At 65.4% G+C, this 18,516-nt stretch overlaps 1 protein-coding gene across 2 annotated transcripts in view; it reads right to left on the reverse strand.

The window, feature by feature from the left end:
• The window catches only part of WNT7B (Wnt family member 7B), a 54,281-nt gene extending 37,395 nt beyond the window's left edge, over positions 1-16,886 (reverse strand). The window contains exon 1 of one of the 2 annotated variants that reach the window (XM_070790576.1): positions 16,428-16,886. In XM_070790576.1, the coding sequence (XP_070646677.1) occupies positions 16,428-16,498 (71 nt within the window). In that variant the 5' untranslated portion in view covers positions 16,499-16,886. Of the gene's footprint in view, positions 1-12,056; positions 12,598-16,427 lie in introns of those variants that run through there. The other variant, XM_070790575.1, reaches the window with a different exon arrangement.
• Positions 16,887-18,516: the final 1,630 nt, after the last annotated feature.

Here is an 18,516-nt window from a genome sequence, read left to right on the forward strand (position 1 = left end):
CCTGACCCCTCCGGCTTTTCCTGAGGCCATGTGGGGCAGGGTCTATCCACCACCGCCAGCTGGGGGGGTCCCCAACATTGCCTGGCACCCAGCCAGACCTTGGACATGACCCCCCTCCCCACCCCAGCCCTGCCCCCAGCTCCCTGGGAGGCAGGGACAGGCTGGCTGAGCTGAACCAGATCCCGCCTCCCTCCAGGCCCCCAACCCTGGCCTGGCCTGGCCCTGGGGGGCCCAGCAGCCCAGAGCTCCTCCAGCCCACGTTCCTGGCCCCGGGCGCTTTGTAATTCTTCCTTCTCGGGCATCCTCCGGCAAAATATTTGAAGAATGTTCTAATTATCTGCGATCAGCCAGGGAGGCGAGCCTGGGTCCACTTGTCCAGGAAGTAACTGGGCAAATACCTGGGAGGGAGGCACCTGGCCCCCACGCCCACCCACGGCTGCGTCCCCGCCAGCCTCTGCCTCGGGTGGCCAGGGGTTGGCCCAGAACTTCCCAGCCACAGATGAGCCGGAAGAGGCTCTCAGTTCTGGAGCCCAGGAGGGCCCCAGGGGCAGAGTCGGGGTAAGGGACGCATGGTGGCCTCGGCGCTCCTGCTTGTCAAACGTGGACAAGGATGTCTTCCGGGTCAGGGAGCACTCTGCAGACCATCACAGACCCAGGGCTTGGTACCAGCAGGGTCTCCACAGCCTTCCTTGGTAGGAGGGATCAGGAGGGAATGGAGTAGCAGGCTAGGAGCCTGGTGCAGCCGGTGCAAAGGCCCAAGGGCACACAGGCCACTCGCCCCCGCTCTTGAATCTGCCTTGAATCTGCTCATCTCCTTTCCCGGCTGGGGTTCCAGGCTAGCTTGAGGGGAGGCATGTGACTTGGGGACGTCCCCAGACTTCAGGAAGGCCACTCCAAGGCTACTCTTCTGAGACTCAGTTTTCTCATCTGATAGTAAGGCACAGTCAGCCCTCTGCTGGCAAATGGCTTCTTCCTCTACTGGATCAGGAAGTGCTTTAACCCCCGGGACAATTGTGGGGTGGGGGGATGTGCAGAGGGCTGGCTTTACTGAAGTCTGGCAGGCCATCTAAGGCATCCCCTTGCCTGCCCTGTCAAAGGGCCTGCACCAGAAGAGAGGAGGGGGCCACAGGACAAAAAGACCATCCTTCCCGAGTAGCCTCCTCCCCGTGTCCCACGCCATCAGCAGCAGGTCTTTTCAGGGTGTGCCCTACCAGCCCCCTTTCCAGAGGGGGAGACTGCGATTCCGAGAGGACACCCCGCGGGGAGCTCCGTGGTGGGGGGCAGGGAGGAGGGGTCCCCGATGGCCCCCCCACCACACCCAGGCCTCAGTGTCCCATCCGTGCAGTGGGGCTGGGCAACCATCTAGGTACCTGCAGCTGGATCCTAGAGCCTTCTCCAAGTCGGGATCCTGTGTTCGGGTTCGGCTCAGCCCCTGACTCTTGCTGGCCCCTGGGAGCCTCAGTTTACCCATCCGTCCCCTGTGGGAAACGGTCCCCACTCGCGGGCGGGGTCTCCTGCGGGCTGGCTGCCCATGCCCGGGTCCCCGGGCTGCAGTCTTTCCAGGCCACTGCCCCGCTCAGCTCGCTGCCCGCAGTGTTCCCGGGGAAGAGAGCACGGCGTCCGCCGGCTCCCTCGCGCCCCCGGCGGGTGGCGGCCCCCCGCCCTCCCCGCATAACTGGCATTCCTGGCTTGGCATCCAGGGACCCCACCCTGGAGAGAAACTGGGCAGCCTGAGAGAGAGCAGGCGGCGGGCAGGGGGTCCTGGGAAGGGGCTGCAGCCACCAGAGGCAGACACGCATAACCCGTGCTCTCCCAGGCCCTCCCTGGCCCAGGAGCTGGAGGATCCATCCAGCCCCCACGTCAGCCAAATCAGTGAAGTCCGAACCTCACCCGGTCACTCAGGACATTGACCTCCGAACTCAGAAACATGCCGACCTCTGCTGGGCATGTAGGCCCTTCACGACACTCCCGGGGTTCTGGCCACGTTGTGCCACAGTTGCCCCTCCCGGCCACCCTGTCTCCTCCAGCAGCCAGGCAAGATTCAAGGCCCAGCTTGATGCCCTCTCCTCCAAGAAGCCCACCTGGGTCTCTCCTCCATTCTCCCTTCCTCTGCCCAACATGGGCGCGTCGACGCCAGGCTCCTGAGGAGGCCTTAGGGGCTGCGATTCAGCAGCTCCTGTCTGCCCAGGCCACGGCCACGCTTCCTGCACCCTCTGCTGTGCCCAGACTTTCCCCAGGCCTGAGCCCTGACCTTTCTCCTCACTCCCCGAGGTGCAGGTGGGGATGTTGATACCTAGAGGTGCCCGGGCACCTGAGGGCCCACACGAGCTGAGGCCCAAGCGGGCATGAGGCCCCCAGCCCGGGGCTCGGCCCCAATGCCCCAGACCTGTTGGATGCGGGGGCACCTGCAGGCCTGGGTGACCAGGATGCAGTCTGAAACCTCACGACAGACAGATGGACGGACAGGTGGGCGGGACAGGTGGGAGGAAGCTGGCAGGCCCCGTAGGCCTGTGGCCAGGCTGGGAGTCTGGGCGCTTAGTGGCTTGGCCAGCACCACGGCCTTCCTGACCACCCTGGACACAGTCTGAGCAGCAGGTCTGGGGGGCACGCTCCCGTCGGACAGTGGACAACGAGCCGTCCCCTATGGGCAGACGGCGAGGTCCAGTCCCCAACCCGGGCGCCTCAGGCCGGCGTCCTGGAGGGTCCCTCTTCCAGGAGCAGGTGTGGGCGGGAGCCTGCCCTGGCCACTCAGCATCTCCGAGTGACAGTGACTCAGCGAGCCCCACCCACCCAGGCTCTCCCTCGCTCCACAGTCTGCCCTCTGCTCCCCCCAAAGCTGGGCACCCCCTCTGGACCAGTCGCCCCTGCACAGCCCTCGCCACCCCCGTCTCTTTAAAGCAGCCCTCTTTCTGGACTGCTCCCTCCAAGGAGTCCTGGGCCACCGGGGCCTCCCCAGCCAAGGACCTCCCAGAAGCAGCGCCTTCACCACCTGCTCCAACCCTGGCAGCCTGGCTGTAGTGACTCGAACAACTGCCCTGAACAACTTCCGGGGCCAGCCCCCTCAGGACACCTCCCCGAGCTCAGGACTGCCCAGGGCTTGACCCAGGTGGCCGGGGTCCTCAGCACCAGCCCTGTCTCCTGCAGCCCGCCCTGGGTTAAAGGAGGGGGCAGGACCTTGGCCCCAGCCGCCCAGCCACCTGGAAGGGATTTGGTCTGGGAGCCAAGAGTGGGCTTGCAGCCTTTTCCCCACTACTGGCTCAGCCCCAGGCCCTGCCTATCCCTTCAGCATCCTTCAGCTCCTGCCATCTTCTCCCGCCCCACCCCTCCCGCCAGAAGTCTCCAGAAGTCACCAGGCTGAGCAGCAAGCATGGGGTGGCCCCGGGGGGAGCCTTCCCTCCTATGCCCACTGCTGGGGCAGAAGCTAGACGTCCAGGGGGACCCCCCCAGCCACTGGGGTCATCAGCCCTCAGCCCCTGCCTGCTCTTGGAGCCACATGGAAGGAAATGGCTTCCTTTTCCCACAGGGGTTGGGGAGGGGGAGGGGGCAGGGAGGGCACGGTCCCTTACACAGCCCCTCCGGGAGCTGCGGCCAGGAATGAAGCCCTGCCTGACCACACAGCCCTGGGCCGGCATCTCCAGGCCGCTGTCCCCGGGGTCCCCTGGGCCCTGGGAGATGAACCCAGAGTCCCTGTGTGCTCTGAACCCCTGGGAACAGAGGGAGTGGCCGAGCCCAAGGCAGCTGACACCAGCTTCACCGCCAGCCCTGGGCTCCTGGCCCGGCCAACCCCTGGGCACACGACCTGGGCACCCCCAGGCCACCGCCATCCCAGCCCAGTCCGTGGACCCGAGGCTCAGGAGGGTCACCATGGGAACCTGGGCAGGCAGGACCCCAAGCTCCACTCCCCGGGGGCGGCGGTACCATGAGAGGAGAGGACCCTGCCAGGGCGGGGCATGGTTCGTGGGGCCGCCAAGCCAGCACTTTGCCTGCCGCAGAGCTGAGCCGGGGCAGCCGGGGACAGGGGACGCAGGACAGGCCCGGGAGGATGGGCGCAGCGAGGGGCGGATCTGGCTGCTTCCGCAGGGGGGTGTCAGCAGCCCCCGGAAACTCCCGGGTCTCCTGCCAGTCACCCTGGGAAGATGGGAGTCTGGGGAACCTGGCTGTCATCCAGCCCCCGGCGACCCCCTGGGCCACCTGTGCCAACACACCTGGGGCCGGGAGGCCTCTGCCCTGCTGGGCAGGGGGCCTTGACCAGGTCCGTGGGCTTTGCTGGGCCCCAGACACGCAAGCCACCATTGGGCCATCCGACCTGTGTGTACTGGGAACCAGCTGAGAGCCGAGTGCTGCGCTAGGCGCTGGGGGACCAGCGGTCAATCCCACAACCACAGGCCTGGCCTCTCGGAGGCTGGGTGCTGACAGGGCTCCCCTCCCACACTTGGCCTCCCAGCAGCCCTGCCGATCCGCCTCCCCCGGGCACCCCTCCCTCTGAGGCTGGCCGGACCAGCCTCCTCCCTTCCCCGACCGGTCACTCTGCACCCAGGGTCTTCCCTTAGCTCAGAAGGAAGCAGTTCACGCCTGCCCTGCAGCTCCCCGGGCCTGGGGCCCCCTGCCCTGCCTCCACGCAGCCCTCGCCCCCCACTGCCCCACCCCACTCTAATCAGGGCCACCTCCTCGCCATCCATGCCCCCCAGGCCCTCACTCCCCTCTCCCAGCCATCTTGCTGCCACAGACACCATTCTCCTCTCTGGCACATTCTCTAGGACCCAGGTCAGAGGTCACCTTCTGGTCTACCATCACTGTTGATGGATTAGGGCTCCTGCTGTGGGTGCCACAGGGCTTGGCTCAGTGATGGAGAAGGAAGTGAGCTTCCCAATTACAGCCGTGCATGTGACCAGTATAGTCAAAGCTATGGTTTTTCCAGTAGTCATGTATGGATGTGAGAGTTGGACCATAAAGAAGGCGGGGCGCTGAAGAATTCATCCTTTCGAACTGTGGTGAAGACTCTTGAGACTCCCTTGGACTGCAAGGAGATCCAACCAGTCCATCCTAAAGGAAATCAACCCTGAATATTCATTGGAAGGACTGATGCTGAAGCTGAAGCTCCAATACTTTGGCCACCTGATGCGAAGAGCTGACTCATTGGAAAAGACCCTGATGCTGGGAAATACTTCGGGCAGGAGGAGAAGGGGACAACAGAGGATGAGATGTTTGAATGGCATCATTGACTCAACAGACATGAGTTTGAGCAAGCTCCAGGCGATAGCGAAGGACAGGGAAACCCAGTGTGCTGCAGTCCATGGGGTCGCAAAGCGTCGGACAGGACTGAGTGACTGAACAACAGCAACGCGGCCAGTCTTGTTCTCCTGGCACAGGGGCTGAATGGGCGATATTGGTGTGCAGAGTGAGCTAGCAATGCTGGAAGTCCGCCAGCTGATGGCGGGAGGGCTGGAGGGGGCGGGGTGGTCCCTGAGCATCTAGCCCCATCACCTGGAGGGAGAAACTGAAGTCCAGAAGGAGGCAGGGTTGCCCACAAGGCTGCCTCAAGTCCATAGCACAGGGCACCGTACACGTGCTGACCCAACAGAGGTCACAAGCTGGCAAGCTAGGGCCACCTCCTCTCTGCTCAAGCTGGTCTCAGAGGAGAAAGGTTGGGGCCCCAAGGCAGGGAGAGACCCAGGGCAGGAAACAGGCCTTCTTGGTTCCCCGCACCCACTGGGAAAGCGTCCCCGCTGGCCCCAAATCTAAGGCAGCCCTCACTCGGACTCTCAGGACTCCTGGTCAGCGGACAGTGCTAGCCAGCTGGGTTAGCTGGTTTCTCCACTCATGTGAGGTTACAGGCAGGGAATTGGTGGGTAGGGGAGTTTGTGGCAGGCAGGAAGCCTACATGAGCAGGACGCCTTGAGAGGCAGCACAGAACCTGAGAGTCAGGCAAGGTGTGTGTGTATGCTCAGTCGTGTCTGGCTCTTTGTAATCCCATGGGCTGTAGCCCCCCAGGCTCCTTTGTTCATGGGGATTTTCCAGGCAAGAGTCCTGGAGTGGGTTGCCATTTCCTTCTCCAAGGAGTCTTCCCAACCCAGGGCTTGAACCGGGGTCTCTTGCATCCCCTGCACTGGCAGGCAGGTTCTGTACCAGCTGAGCCACCGGGGAAGCCCAAGAGTCAAGCAGATTCAGCTTCAGTCTGGGCTCAGCCCCACTGAGCATGACCTAGAGAGTTACTCTGAGCTCTAACCTTCAGGTTTCTCCAAGTGGGGGGCCTTTCCTAGCTCCCCTTTCTGGCAGGCCAGGAGGAAACAGATTCAGAGCAGACCCCAGATATGAGAGTAAGCCTTTCCGAGGAGCCCTGGTCCCGCAGAAGCGGAATGCGAAGCCCTGGTCCCCAGTCAGGGGCCCACGGAGCAGGTGATGAAGGAATTCCCATTCAAAAGCATTTTTCATCTGTTTTGCAGCTTGGTTCACTGAGGGCCTACGTCCCGGCTCTGGACCCCTCAGCAGCCTTGGCAACACTGCCAGGTGCCATGGGAGGGCGAACCCAGCCCCCACCCAGACTCCCACCAGGGTGTGGCCCCTTCATGGCTCCAGTGGGCGTGGCACTGGGGCTTTCCAGCACAAGGAATACCTCTGGCCCAGGAGGCACGTGGGGAAGGGTCGGGAGCAGGGGTGGCCTTGGTAAGTGGCTCCAGAAAGGGATGAAAGCCCACAGGTGTCACTGGGCTGGGACCACCAGGACTGCGGACTTGGGCTTTTTCTGTTGATGCGGGGGAGCTGTTTGCTTGGCAGGGCCAAGTCCCCCGGGGCCTGCTCTGGGCAGCTGTCAGGCTTTAGGGTCTGCGGCTGCAGTGGCTACTGCAGAATTGCAGTGTCTTCCACTCACAGCCTCAGGCCGAGCTCTTCTGGGGTCCCGGGCGCCTCAGAGGCCACCTGCTCCAGCCCAAGGCTGGGCGAGGCTTCGGTGGGCAGGGTGCCAAGCCTGGTCGGTGCTCTGCTGCTGAGGCTGCGAGATGACCTGCCGGGGGCCTCAGCAGCCCATCCACAGAGCAGGTCGGCCATGCCACGTGGCTGCCTTGCACGGAGGACCAGGAGTGCTGGCTTCCTTCCGGGCGAGGCCTCTCCCCGTCATCCCTGAGCCTCCCTCCCGCATCTGCTTGGCCTCTCCCCGTCATCCCTGAGCCTCCCTCCCGCATCTGCTTGTATGCCTCCAGGGCCAGAGAGCTCACTGCCTCCCTGCCAACCGCGGGGCTGGCCCAGAAGCCGTAGATGCTCTGGGTGGGAGGCCAGACTGGGAGGGGGTGCCTGGGCGACTGCAGCGGCTCCTCCGTGAGGGAGATGGGGAAGATGGGGAGAGGGAAGAGCGCGCACCTGTGCCCACCCCCCTCTCCCGCCGGTCAGCCTGGGGGGAGGCCCCCACCCCGAGCCAGGGAAGGAGGACAAATGCTGGTTTTGTCCTTGGCCAGCGGGCGGCCCGCGCCACACAATGACCCTTTCATCAGGCTGAGGGAGCCCTGGGCCCGGGTTTCATCTGACAAGGGAGGGCGCCGGGCTCCCGTCCCCTTGCTGGGGGGGGGGGGGGTGTGGGGGGGAGCAGAGCCCTATCTGAGCCGGACCCAGGGCCTTGCAACTTGGAGGCCTCAAGAGTCAGCTGAAGCCCCACTATCAGCCCCGGGGAGGGGCGGGGGCCCACGAGGTGAGGGGCTGCCCTCAGGCTGCACAGAATAGCCTGTTCTGGGGACCCCGATCCTGAGCTGACAGGGTGCCCACCTCTCCGCAGTCAAGACCCTCATTCCCCATCCCCACCCCTGCTCCAGAGCACCCCAGCAGCGGCTCAGCCTGGGCCCAGAGCTGCCGGGCTCCTCTCCCTATTGGACCAGAGCTGACAGGGCTGCCATCCTGGGGCATGGGTGGCCTCAGCAAAGGGTCTCTCTACTGGACCCTGGCATTTGTGTCTTCCCACCTCAGGAGGTCGCCGTGAGGCTCCCTGGAGAGAAACCCGGGGTGAATGTGTTTGACAGTGAGTATTGTTCCTTCTGGGAGTCTCTCTCATGCTCCTGTTTAGTCCGGACAACTCCTATCCATCCGTCAAAACTCTGTCTACATGTCACCTGCTCCGGGAAGCCCTCAGAGATACCCTAAAGAGTTCATTACTCTCTCCTGAACAATTACAGCCACAGGGCTCCCCTCTGTCACGGGTGGCCAGCCTCTCTGCTCCTAATAACTGCAAATGGCCCCATCTTCTGAGCACTAACTATATACCAGATACCCAGCTGAGCACATCCCTGCATTTGCTTGTTGAATTCTTACACTCCTCTGAGTTAATGTTCCCCTGCCCCTCACTGTACAGAGGACATAGCTGAGGTTACGGGATGCACCCAGGCAATAATAGAGCTGTGAGCCTGGTATCTGGGTCACCATCAGGCCCCTTGGTCTCATAAGGATCAACAGGGACAGCTAGTCAGAAAATGGGCCCTTCTCCTGCGGGCCTCAGTACACCGCTGAAGGGCCTAATGCGGCCATAGGAGGAAGCACGTGGGAGACCCACCTTCCCCTGCCGACCCTCCACCCCACACACAGGGGGTCAAAGGAGCCATGTCGAAATGCATGCTCCCCCTGTCGTGGCTGCAGAGCCTCACGCACACGTCATCAGTGTCTTGAAGTTCTCTGCGATCAAAGCGCCTCTATCTGTGTATCTTGAGCTGGGGTCCCTTGGGGGCTGAGATTTCATCGGGACCCCCGGCTCCCACTGCTTGTGTGCACACCCTTCTCCAGAGTCACAGGTACTTTTGAATTCCAGTGGCGTTTGGGCCTGACCTGAGCCTGAGAAGCGACCGACGACAACAAGCAGACTGAGGCCCAGAGGCCACCCAGCGGCGTTCCTCCTGCACCTGGACAGACACGGTCTCCCTGGCTGAGAGCTGCTCCTCCTGAACCCGTGGCCCCCTTCTGCCCCTGCCTGGGCTGGTGATGCCCCGGGAGTGGGCCTGATTCAGCAACCCCCACCCCCCAGGGTCATGCCCACAGGGCCTCTGGGCCTGCGGTTGGCACCACCAGTAAAGCCACAGCGGCAGAGCCGGGAAGAGGCCAGTTTGGCAAGGCAGCGGTGAGCGCCCCTCACCCCCCGCAGCCAGGTGGTCGGTGAGTAATTGCCCCGTCACCATGACTCACCCGGCTCCCCAGAGCGGGCGGTCATCATGAGAAACTCCTACCGGAAGGTCTGGGGGGATCGCTGCAGCCAACCCCCGCATCTGGGAGCAGGAGGCCGAGGCCGCAGGGACCTGCCTGGGATGGCGGGCCAGCCTCGTCCTGGCATGAGGCCTCGGCCGGGCCCCACTACCAGCCAGCCGGGCGCTGTGGGCCCTCCCCTCGGCCTGGGGTCTCCCACCTGCCCTCCCAGAGGCCCTGGGGACCCCCGTGGGCCCCGAGAGTGCCTGTCCTGATGACACAGGAGAGAGGCAGCTGCCTGGTTGGCCAGCCGGGCCGAGCTCAGAGTCCGGCAGGGGCTCAGGGCTCTTCCAGGCCAGCACACCCGTCCGACCAGATCAGTGGCAGCGGCCCAGGCATGCATCTGGGATTCGCTGTGCGCGGACCACAGCCCGGGACGGGGAGCTGGGAGAGCAGCCCAGATGAAAGGGGCAGGATCAATTGTCCGCCAGTGCTTGTGATCCCAGCCATGGATGCCTTCTGGAAAGTTCTCTGGAGCAGAAAGACGCCTCCGCCCAGGGCCCCTCCTGCCCCTGGCATCCGCAGATCCCGCAGAGCTAACCTTACAGCTGACCCTCAACACTGATGGAAGCACTTTGCACCGGGGCGCCTCACCTGCAGCCTCACCTGCATTCAGGCCAGGGCTCGTAGACACCTTGCAGCGGCTTCTCACATACTCATCTTCGTTTGCATTACTGAGGCCCTGCTCCCACCCCGTGGAGCCTCACACTCCTAACCCTAATCCAAGTCAGCCCAGTGCCCACCAGCAGGTGGGGAAACCCCAGGGATGCAGGAGCCTCCCTGGCTCACTCTTGGGAACCCTGGAGTTAGTTTCTGCTTCAGCAACCCCCCCGCCCCCCCACCCCCGTGCTGAAGACCAGCACGCCACTGGGGCGGGGGTGCTGAAGGCAGGGTAGGGGGCAGAGTCTGTCTGACTGCCCTCCCCACCACCACCTACCCCAGACCCCAGCACTAGCCCAGGAACGTTCCGGAAAGCTGTCAACGGAGGAGAATTTCCGCCAACAAAGCTGGCAGCGCACACTCTGAAGTGTGTGGACCGAGCCTCTGTGGGCACAGATGGTCGTCACTGCAGGCCTGGATCTGGGGTGCCAGAGTGGAAAACTCTGGGTCCGTGGAGGTACACTGGCCACCACCTGCCCCTGAGCCCCTCAGCTGCGGCCTGGGCACCCCACTCTCATCAGCTCCTGAGACCGAAGATCAACCCCCCCTCCTCCCGGCTTCTTGCTCCAAACCACCCTGGGAGGACTCCTGGTTTCCCATCCCTGGACACCACCGCCCCATCAATGCCAGACCTCAGCCAGCTGGCCCCGAAAGTGATCTGTTAAGCAGAGTAGCTGCTGATTCTCCAGCAAGGCTTAAGACAGACTTGCCGGGGGTTCTGGGGAGCAGGAGCCGTCTCCACCTCCCACCTCTAAGAACCAGGGCCTGAGATTTCAAGACCTCCCCGAGTTCACCCCTAACCCCGGAGGGACGCCAAAAGCAGGACTCTCTAGACTGGCACTTTGCTAGCCTGAGCCCCCGACGATCAGGAGGTCCCCACCCGGCTCTGCGCCCTGCCCAGGGCGGCCTGCCCCCCTCCCTGCTCCAGGCGATGCCTCCGCAGCCAGCCGGGGCTGCCCGCCGGGCCTGGAGCTCTCTCTGCGCCGGGACCTTGTAATTATGTCCCACAGCCCGGGAAACCGCGGGCCTCGCAGCATCTGGCTGCGGTTGCGAACTTTTGTTTCAAGATGCGCGACTATTTATAGAAGGAAAACTGGTAGGATAGTAATTTCCTAGGAGCTGGAGGAGAAATTGGCTGCGTCTCTATTAAAAGGGGGTGGGGGAGCGGCGATTTATTAGGACTGCGGCCGCGCGGGGGGCGGGGGTGGCACACAGAGCGGGAAGGCAGCGGCTGCCCCCTCCGGCCGCGTTAGGCGACCCCGGACGTGGCCCGCGTGTAAAGGAGAGGGAGGGGGAGGGGAGGCAGCACTGGCCCTGAGGTTTAATCAGTAGCATCCAGCTTCAGTTCCCCCAAACGGCGGTTCCATAAATCAAACGTCTTTTTAAAATCGGAGGCCAGGGCATATGCGTCCCATTAGAGAATCCGGCGAAGCCACCGCTGCGCCGACGCGCCCCTCCGCTCCCTGGGCCCGGTCGGGCCCTGCCCGGAGCTTCCCCGAGCTCGGCGGGCGCTGCCCGGCCCGACGCGCACGCGGGCCCACGCGCCTCTCGCTGCCTTGCCCGGGACAGCCGGGCGCACCTCGGCCGGCCGCGCGCGGGTACTGCGCGCCCCGCCTCGCCCCTGGTGAAGTTCCGGCCGCTCGGCGCGGCAGGAAGCCGCGTGAAACCTCGGCAAACTCGGGGGACAGCTTGGGTGCTGTCTGGTGGGACGCGCTGTGCACGTGTGCGCCAGTGTGCACGCGGTGCAGCGGGCGTGTGCGTTCGGCTCTCCCGAGGGTGGCACGGCCGTGTGGGCCGCGTGGGTTTATCTAGGAGGGGGACCTTGCTGGTCCAGGACTTTGGCTGGGACGCGCCGGGCATCTTCACGCTGCCCGCGCGCCCTCCGGACCTCGCGCTCGGTGCGCGCAGTCGGTCTACCGGCGCCGTCAGGCCTCCAGCGGGCAGCCCTTTCTCTGACCTCAAAGCCAGAACCTCTCACTGCCTCAGCCGCCCCCCGCCCCAGTTCCTCAACCTTGGCGGCTGAGCCCGGCGAGGAGACCCAAAGTATCTCGGCTCCCGCGCGTGCCGGGAACCCGGCGCCCCGCCCCGGGACCTCACCGCGGCGTTCCCCGCGAGCCCAGCTCCGCCGCCGGAAGCCCAGGACGGGGGCCCGCCCGCCCGCCCCGCGTGCGGCCCGCGGCACTCACAGGTAGCTGCCGCTGGACAGGATGAGAAAGAGCTGCGGGCAGTACACGGAGAGCAGCGCGCTGCGCGGCGACAGCAGGAGCATGGTGGGCCGGCGCTCCCGGGGGGGCCGCGCAGGCCCCGCGGGCAGAGCGCGGGGGCCGGCTGGGGCCGGGGTCTCCGCGACCCTCCCCAAGGCAGGGCGGCGGAACGGGGCGCTAGGGACCCGAGCGCGCGGGCCCCGGCGCAGCGGTCGCCCGTGCCCCGCCTCCAGGGCCTCGCATCTCGCCGGGGCTGGGGCTGCCGCGCGCGCTGAGGCTGGAGGGCCCGGTGGGGGCGCGGGCCGTGGGCGCTGGGTGCGCCTCGCCCGCCGTCCGGCCCTCCGTCCGTCGATCGGTCGGAACCAGCTCTGTCGCTCGCTCAGCCTCACGTCTTCAAGTCTCCTGAGGCGCCCAGCTGCCATTGGACGGGCCACCCCTACATCCGCCTCCTCCGCGGGCGGGTTTTTTTAAAGGGGAGGCTGACCGAAGCGTGCGGCGGGAGCCGCCTCCAGGGCTTGCCCAAACCACCCTGGCTCGGACAGCTTCCCCACCGACTTCGGCGAGCCCCACCGCTCTGGTCCGCGCTGGAGGGTGCAGCTGGGGGGCAGGCACGGCGGGCTAACCGCGCGGGGGCGTGAGCTCCTCTGGGGTGTTGTGCGAGGCTCTGTGCTCCTGTGTGCATGCACGTGCCTGCATATGCCTGTGCGTGCCTGCGGCGGCGTGGGCGCGTCTGTGAGGGTGCAGGTGTGTGCGCCCAAATGCACTGTGTTCGCTGCGCCTCTGCCTGCGTGCGCCCCTGGGTCTGGGGAGACGGGCTGTGGGTCGCAGACGCTCACTGCCATGGCCAACCGGGCCCAGCGTGGTAGGGCTCACCTATGCACCAGCGCACCGGTATCTCTGCAGGCTCCGGCCTCCGAGCCTCTTTGGAAAGCCTGACAATGGAAACACACCGCCAAACAAGTGCACAGAAGCCCCCAACCCTGGCTTCCTCTACCTCACTCTTTTACCCTCCTCTTAGGGGTTGGTTGGGACAGGTGTGGGGTGGAGCCAACCCAGGAGAACACCCTTTTCTGAACTTCCAGTGTTTTGTTTTGTTTTGTTTTTTAAGCCCCAAACAAAAAGCTGGTTTTGAGTCCCATCTCCTTTCGTCTGCCCACCCGGAGCTGCATACGAATGTCTCTCTATACGGTGTAGATCCTTTAAGCAGGAGTTAAGGCACAAAGAGGGACAAGGACAAGAAAAGAGGGGCCTGTGCGTGGGGCCGGTGGTCCCAGAGGGAATAGGTTTCCTGGCTTCTAGAGCTGGCATGGAGACTTGTCCCTAACACCCAGGAGGAGGGGCCGCCGCCTCGACCTTCATCCCTCTGGGCCTTTCTGCCTCTCATGAACCCCCTGAACCCCAAGAGCATGGGGAGGGCAGGAAGCAAGGTTGCTCCTGGGACTTCATGACCCCAGTTCCAGGGGCAGAGGGTGCCTGGACCCCAGGTGGCTCGGTCCAGCCCCGGCTTGGCTTCCTCCAGGGCAGCATCCTACAGGTTGCTCAGAGCCATTTGTTTTGAAATTGCCCGAAATCCAAGGCACGTCTACTCGTGGGGCCGCAATCAGCAAAAGGATTCCAGGGGCTGAGCTCTCCCCTCTTGCCAGCCCAGAGGCTCCCCAGGGCTGCACATCTGCACTGGCATCGGGGCTGTGGGGCACGTGTGTGTGTGTGTGCACACACACAACACACATGTCGAGGTGGGGGTGAGGGAAGCTTCCCTGAACATTGAAAAACATGGGGGTACAGGCTGGGGGAGGCGGCTGTGATCACGGAGTAGTCCCTCCAATATACACGATCTCAGATATTTACTTGGAACTCTAAAACCCACACTTGTGAACCTAAAACCCACACTCCTGTGATTCGTGGTCCTGGAGGAGTCCCCGGGTGCCTGCGGTGGCTGTGATGTCATTAGCAACAAGAAAGGGTTGACTTGATTGGGACCTCCTTCACCGCCAGAGCGAAGGCCCCCACCCCGGCACTGACCTTCCCACCGCCCAGGGCAGGAGGTGTGAGTGTTACCCCAAGTTTCAGATGAGGGAAGGTGAGTTGGCAGGTGAAAGAGCTTGCCCAAAGCCACCCAGTGAGGTGTGACGGGGGTGGAGCCCCAGACCTTTCCTTGGGCACTAGGCTTCAGGTCCTCGAGCCCCTTAGACCACATCTGGCCCAGCTGCCCCGCTCCCCATCTCGTGCATCCCCCTCCCTTCCTAACGCAGGCACCATCGATGCCATGGGGGCCAGGGCTGAGTCCCCTCCCCCTGGTAGACCACCCCAGGGTGACTCTCTGGCTTCCTGGATGTGCTTCCACAGGGGCGTTTGGGGACCGGTCTTCTTGCCCCTCCCAGGACTGGGCGAGCGTGTTTTAAGGGGCACGCCAAGGGGAGGAGTCCCCCCTCCAGGGCTCCTTGGTGCCCGCGGAGGATAGAGCTGGGGCCCCCGCCTGGCTGTCTCACGTACTCCCAGGGAGGTTGGCACAGGTGCCAGGGCGCACAGACTGGTCTCACTCCCTGGGTTCTCTGCACGGACACCAGCTGCCACCCTGTCCAGGGCAGCCAGAGCTTCAGTCCCATTGCCAGAGGGGAGAGGGGGGCTCAGGAAGAACTGGGGGTGAGGGGACCCTGGCCCCAGCTCTGGGAGCTCAGGCTGGGCACCCCCTTCAGCTCCTTCCACTGTCCAGGGCTGGGTAGGTGGCGGTGGGTTCACAGAGCCCTTCCCGCAGCTGGGGGAGGGGTGCTTTCAGATGGCCCCCTGCTGAGGAGTGGGTATTAGGGGCATGGTCAGGGTGCCTGTCCCGGCTGCCTCTCACCCTTGTGGACAGTGGCTTGGCCTCCCTTGCCCCATCGTTTCCCAGTCTTTACAACGAGAAGAGCGAAGGTACCCACCTGCAGGGCCGCCAGAAGGCCACAAGGCCTGGGTGCTGAGGACCAGGCAGCAGAAAGCAGGACCCGCAAGGGGGTTGCCTATTACTTTACAGGGCCCAGCAAGAGTAATCCCAGGGGCTGCCTACCCCGGGGTCGGGGAAACAGCGCCTCCTCCCCGCCCCCACCCGAGTACAGTCAGTGCCCTGCGCGCTCACCACCCATAAACAAACACCCAGGGACACAGCCGGCACACAGACCCACGATAAACAGAGCCACCAGCAGCCGCAGGCACGCCCGCCCAGGCCTGCAGACTGAGGCTGGGGCGGGAGCCTCCAGGCTGCCTCTGTGGCCACTGGCCTCGGTCCCTACCGGCCCCAGGGCCTCGGTTTCTCCATCTGTAAAATGGCAGAGGAGGCGACGGACCAGGGGCGATGGATGAAATGGCTCTCGGGCCTGCTTCTACCTCTCCGCCTGGGAGGCCGCGGCGCGGCCGGCCCTGCCTCGGGGCTGTTCACTGGCTTTGCCCGCCGCCGGACCGGCCTGCCTTCCCACCGTTGGCGGCGCACAGTAGGCTCGCAGCGCGCGTCCGGGCGATGGAGGTACACTGCGCCCCCGTCGCGGTCATCCTGCGCGCCCCCTACCCCGCCCCCGACTTCGAGCGAGGCCGAGACAGATTCCGTCTAAAGGAGATCGCAGCTCAACAGGTAAGGACTCGGCTGGCTTCAGGAATGTGGAAATACGACTCGGAGCAGCTACTGCAGCGAGCACGGCCCGCCGGGCGCCCGCCCGCCCGCCCGCCGGGCCGCGCGAGGGGGAGCGCGGCGAGAGGGGGCCCGGCCGAGGGTCCGGGGCGGGCGGGGCCCGGACGGAGCCCGAGGCGGCCCGGCCGCCCGCACGGCCCGTTCCGAGCCAGCCCGACGAGTTGTCAAGGTAATTTCAACACGTCCGGGTGATGGATAGAGACGAAGTGCCGTGGCGGGTGCCCAGGCCTGCGCGCTCGCTCCTAGGGGGTGCGCCCCCCTCCCGCCCGGGGCCCTCGGCAGCCCGAAGCCCCCCGCCCCCGCCCCGGCGCGCCCTCTGGGCGGCGAGCGCTCGGCCCGGGCTCCGCGCCCAGCGCAGCCCGGAGGAGGGAAGGCGCGTCCCACCCCCGGGGCCTGGAGCCCAAACAGGTGAAAGTACGCGCCGGGCACGCTCGCCGCTACCCGCGAGCCTGGCCGCCCGCGCGTCCTGCTCTCCCTGCCCCGGCCCTGGGCCGGGCGCCCCTCGCGAGTACCCGCCGCTCAAGGGGCTCAGCGGTGTCTCCGCCGGGCCGGGCCGCGGGTTCAACACACAGGCCAGCCCGGGATCCCCGAGAGCTGCCCGTGCCCCGCTCCGGTCCCCGCGGGGAGCCCCTGGAGGCGGCTCCTACCGGCTGCTCCCATCCTGGGCGCCCGCCCCTGCCCACAGGGCTACTCACCCAAGCTTCACGTAGAGAACGCCAAAGCAGAGAAACACGTAGAAAATCCACTTGCGAAAGTTTCTGTGCATGATCCAGGGAGGGGGGCTGCGCCATAGACCGCGGCGGCCGGAGGGGACGCGCGGGCCGGGCGAGGGACGGGCAGGAGCCGGGGGCTTCGGTGGACAGCGCTCAGCCGGCGCTGCGGCTCCGGCGGCCGGCGACGCGCGGGCACTGGGCGCGCGCTGCCACCATGGTGAGCCCGGGCCGCCGCCGCCGCCGCGTGCGCCTGTGGGAGTGACCTGGGACGGGGGCTGCAACCTCGGAGCGGGGCTGAGTGACCGCGGGGCCCCGGGAGCACCAGCGGGGGCCGGGGCCCGAGCGCGGCGGGCGGGCGAGCGGGCGGGCGCTGCCTCCGCTGGGCGCAGCCGCCTGGGGCCGTGCGCGCCTCGCCGAGCGCCGCGGCGGCCAATGTGTCCGCACTTGTCGGCCTCCCCAGGTGACTCGCGGCCCCGGCAAGCGAGCTGCGAGCGAGCGAGCGCGCCCCAGGTAGGAGGACCCGCCTCCCGCCCGCCCTCCTCGCTCGCCGCGCGCTCTCTCTCCCTCGCTCCCGGCCTCTCCCCTCCCTTTTCTCCTCCCTTCCCCGTGACACACGAACGCATCTCTCCCCCGGAACCCCCTCCCCAGGCCGGCTCCCTTCGGATCGCTGAGCCCAGACTAAGAGGGAAGAAGGGGGTTGGGTGCGCGGGGAGGGCGCTGCACCGAAGAGACACCTGGGGAGGGGCCCGCGAGGGTGGGAGTGGAGGCCCGGCAGGAGTGGCCCCATCGGGCGGTGTAGCCACTGGGCTTCCAGTTTCTAGGGAGGAAGGGAGAGACCACCCATACCCATCCCCGTTCTGGGCACGTTTCCCCTACGCCTCAGAAATTACCCCGTTTGGGGTCCACCCATACCACGCCCTTCGCACAGGCATTTCTGCCAGCCCCCGAGGACCTCAATCAGAGCCCCTCTTCCAGCCCCCGGGTCCCCACACCTGTCAGGACCGCTGCCGGTGGCGCTTACTGAGAGCAGGGACAGGAAACGGACAGACAGACAGGCAGGCCTGGCCAGATGCAAGGCACTGGTTCCATGACCTCCCTGGGAAGCTGTTTGGCTGAGCACCGTGGTGGAGACAGATGGGAGGATGCTGAGGTGGGTTCCTTGGCTCTGTGGGAGGCTCCCACCCCAAGGATCCCCTGCTTGCTCTCCCCATCACCTCCGAACTCCTCGGTCTGCACCTTCTCCTCTGCAGTGCCCAGAGTGCAAGGTCAGAACCAGCGTGGTGCCTCGCGTACTGGAGCATCTGACTTGGCTCAGTGCCGGCCAGCGGGCACCCAGGTGGGCACACGGCCTGCCTTTGGCTGAAGCTCTGTTTGGAGAGGGCCGGTCCGTGGCCCTCTGCCTAAGCACCACCCTGGGCAGACGCCTGTCCTGCTCGGGGGGTACAGATCTGGACGTCTCTTGGGCGAAAGGATGAAACTGGGAAGTACTTAGTTTCAGAGGACCGACAGAGGCCTGAAACTCGTAGGCGCGGGAAGGGGCAGCGCTTCGCTTCCAGCCAGCCTGGGCCCCACCTAGCCTACCCGCCCCCACACTGAGGGCCCTGCTCCCCTCACCCTGCTGTGCGACCCCCTGCTCCTGATCCCCTCTTAATCCTTGCAAATCCCCTAAACCTTTGCCACCACGGAGACGCGGGCCATTCCTCGGCCTCTGATCGGAGGCCGCCGGTGCAGCTGAGCAGAGCCAGCAGACAGGGAGCGTTCACAGATAGATGAGAGGGACGCTGAAGAGCCTCACAGGCAGGGAAACTGTGGCACAGAAAAAGAGACATGACTATAGCAGCCTCACCCCCAAGTGTTCTCTGCGTCCCAGCCCCCCAGATGTCACCCCATTTCACGGAATGGGAAACGGAGCCCTGCAAACCGGAGGGTCCGGCCGAGCCCTAGCTGCCAGTGGCTGGAGCGGGGGTGTGCCGGCTGGGGCGCGCGAGCCGATGCTGCCACCCGGCGGCGACGTGAGACGCGAGGCTGCAGGCTCTCCACGACCAGGATGGGAGGGGGTGTCGCGGGACGC

Source organism: Bos indicus, chromosome 5 (genome assembly GCF_029378745.1).
Source record: "Bos indicus isolate NIAB-ARS_2022 breed Sahiwal x Tharparkar chromosome 5, NIAB-ARS_B.indTharparkar_mat_pri_1.0, whole genome shotgun sequence".
In the NCBI taxonomy this organism is placed as follows: Eukaryota; Metazoa; Chordata; class Mammalia; order Artiodactyla; family Bovidae; genus Bos; species Bos indicus.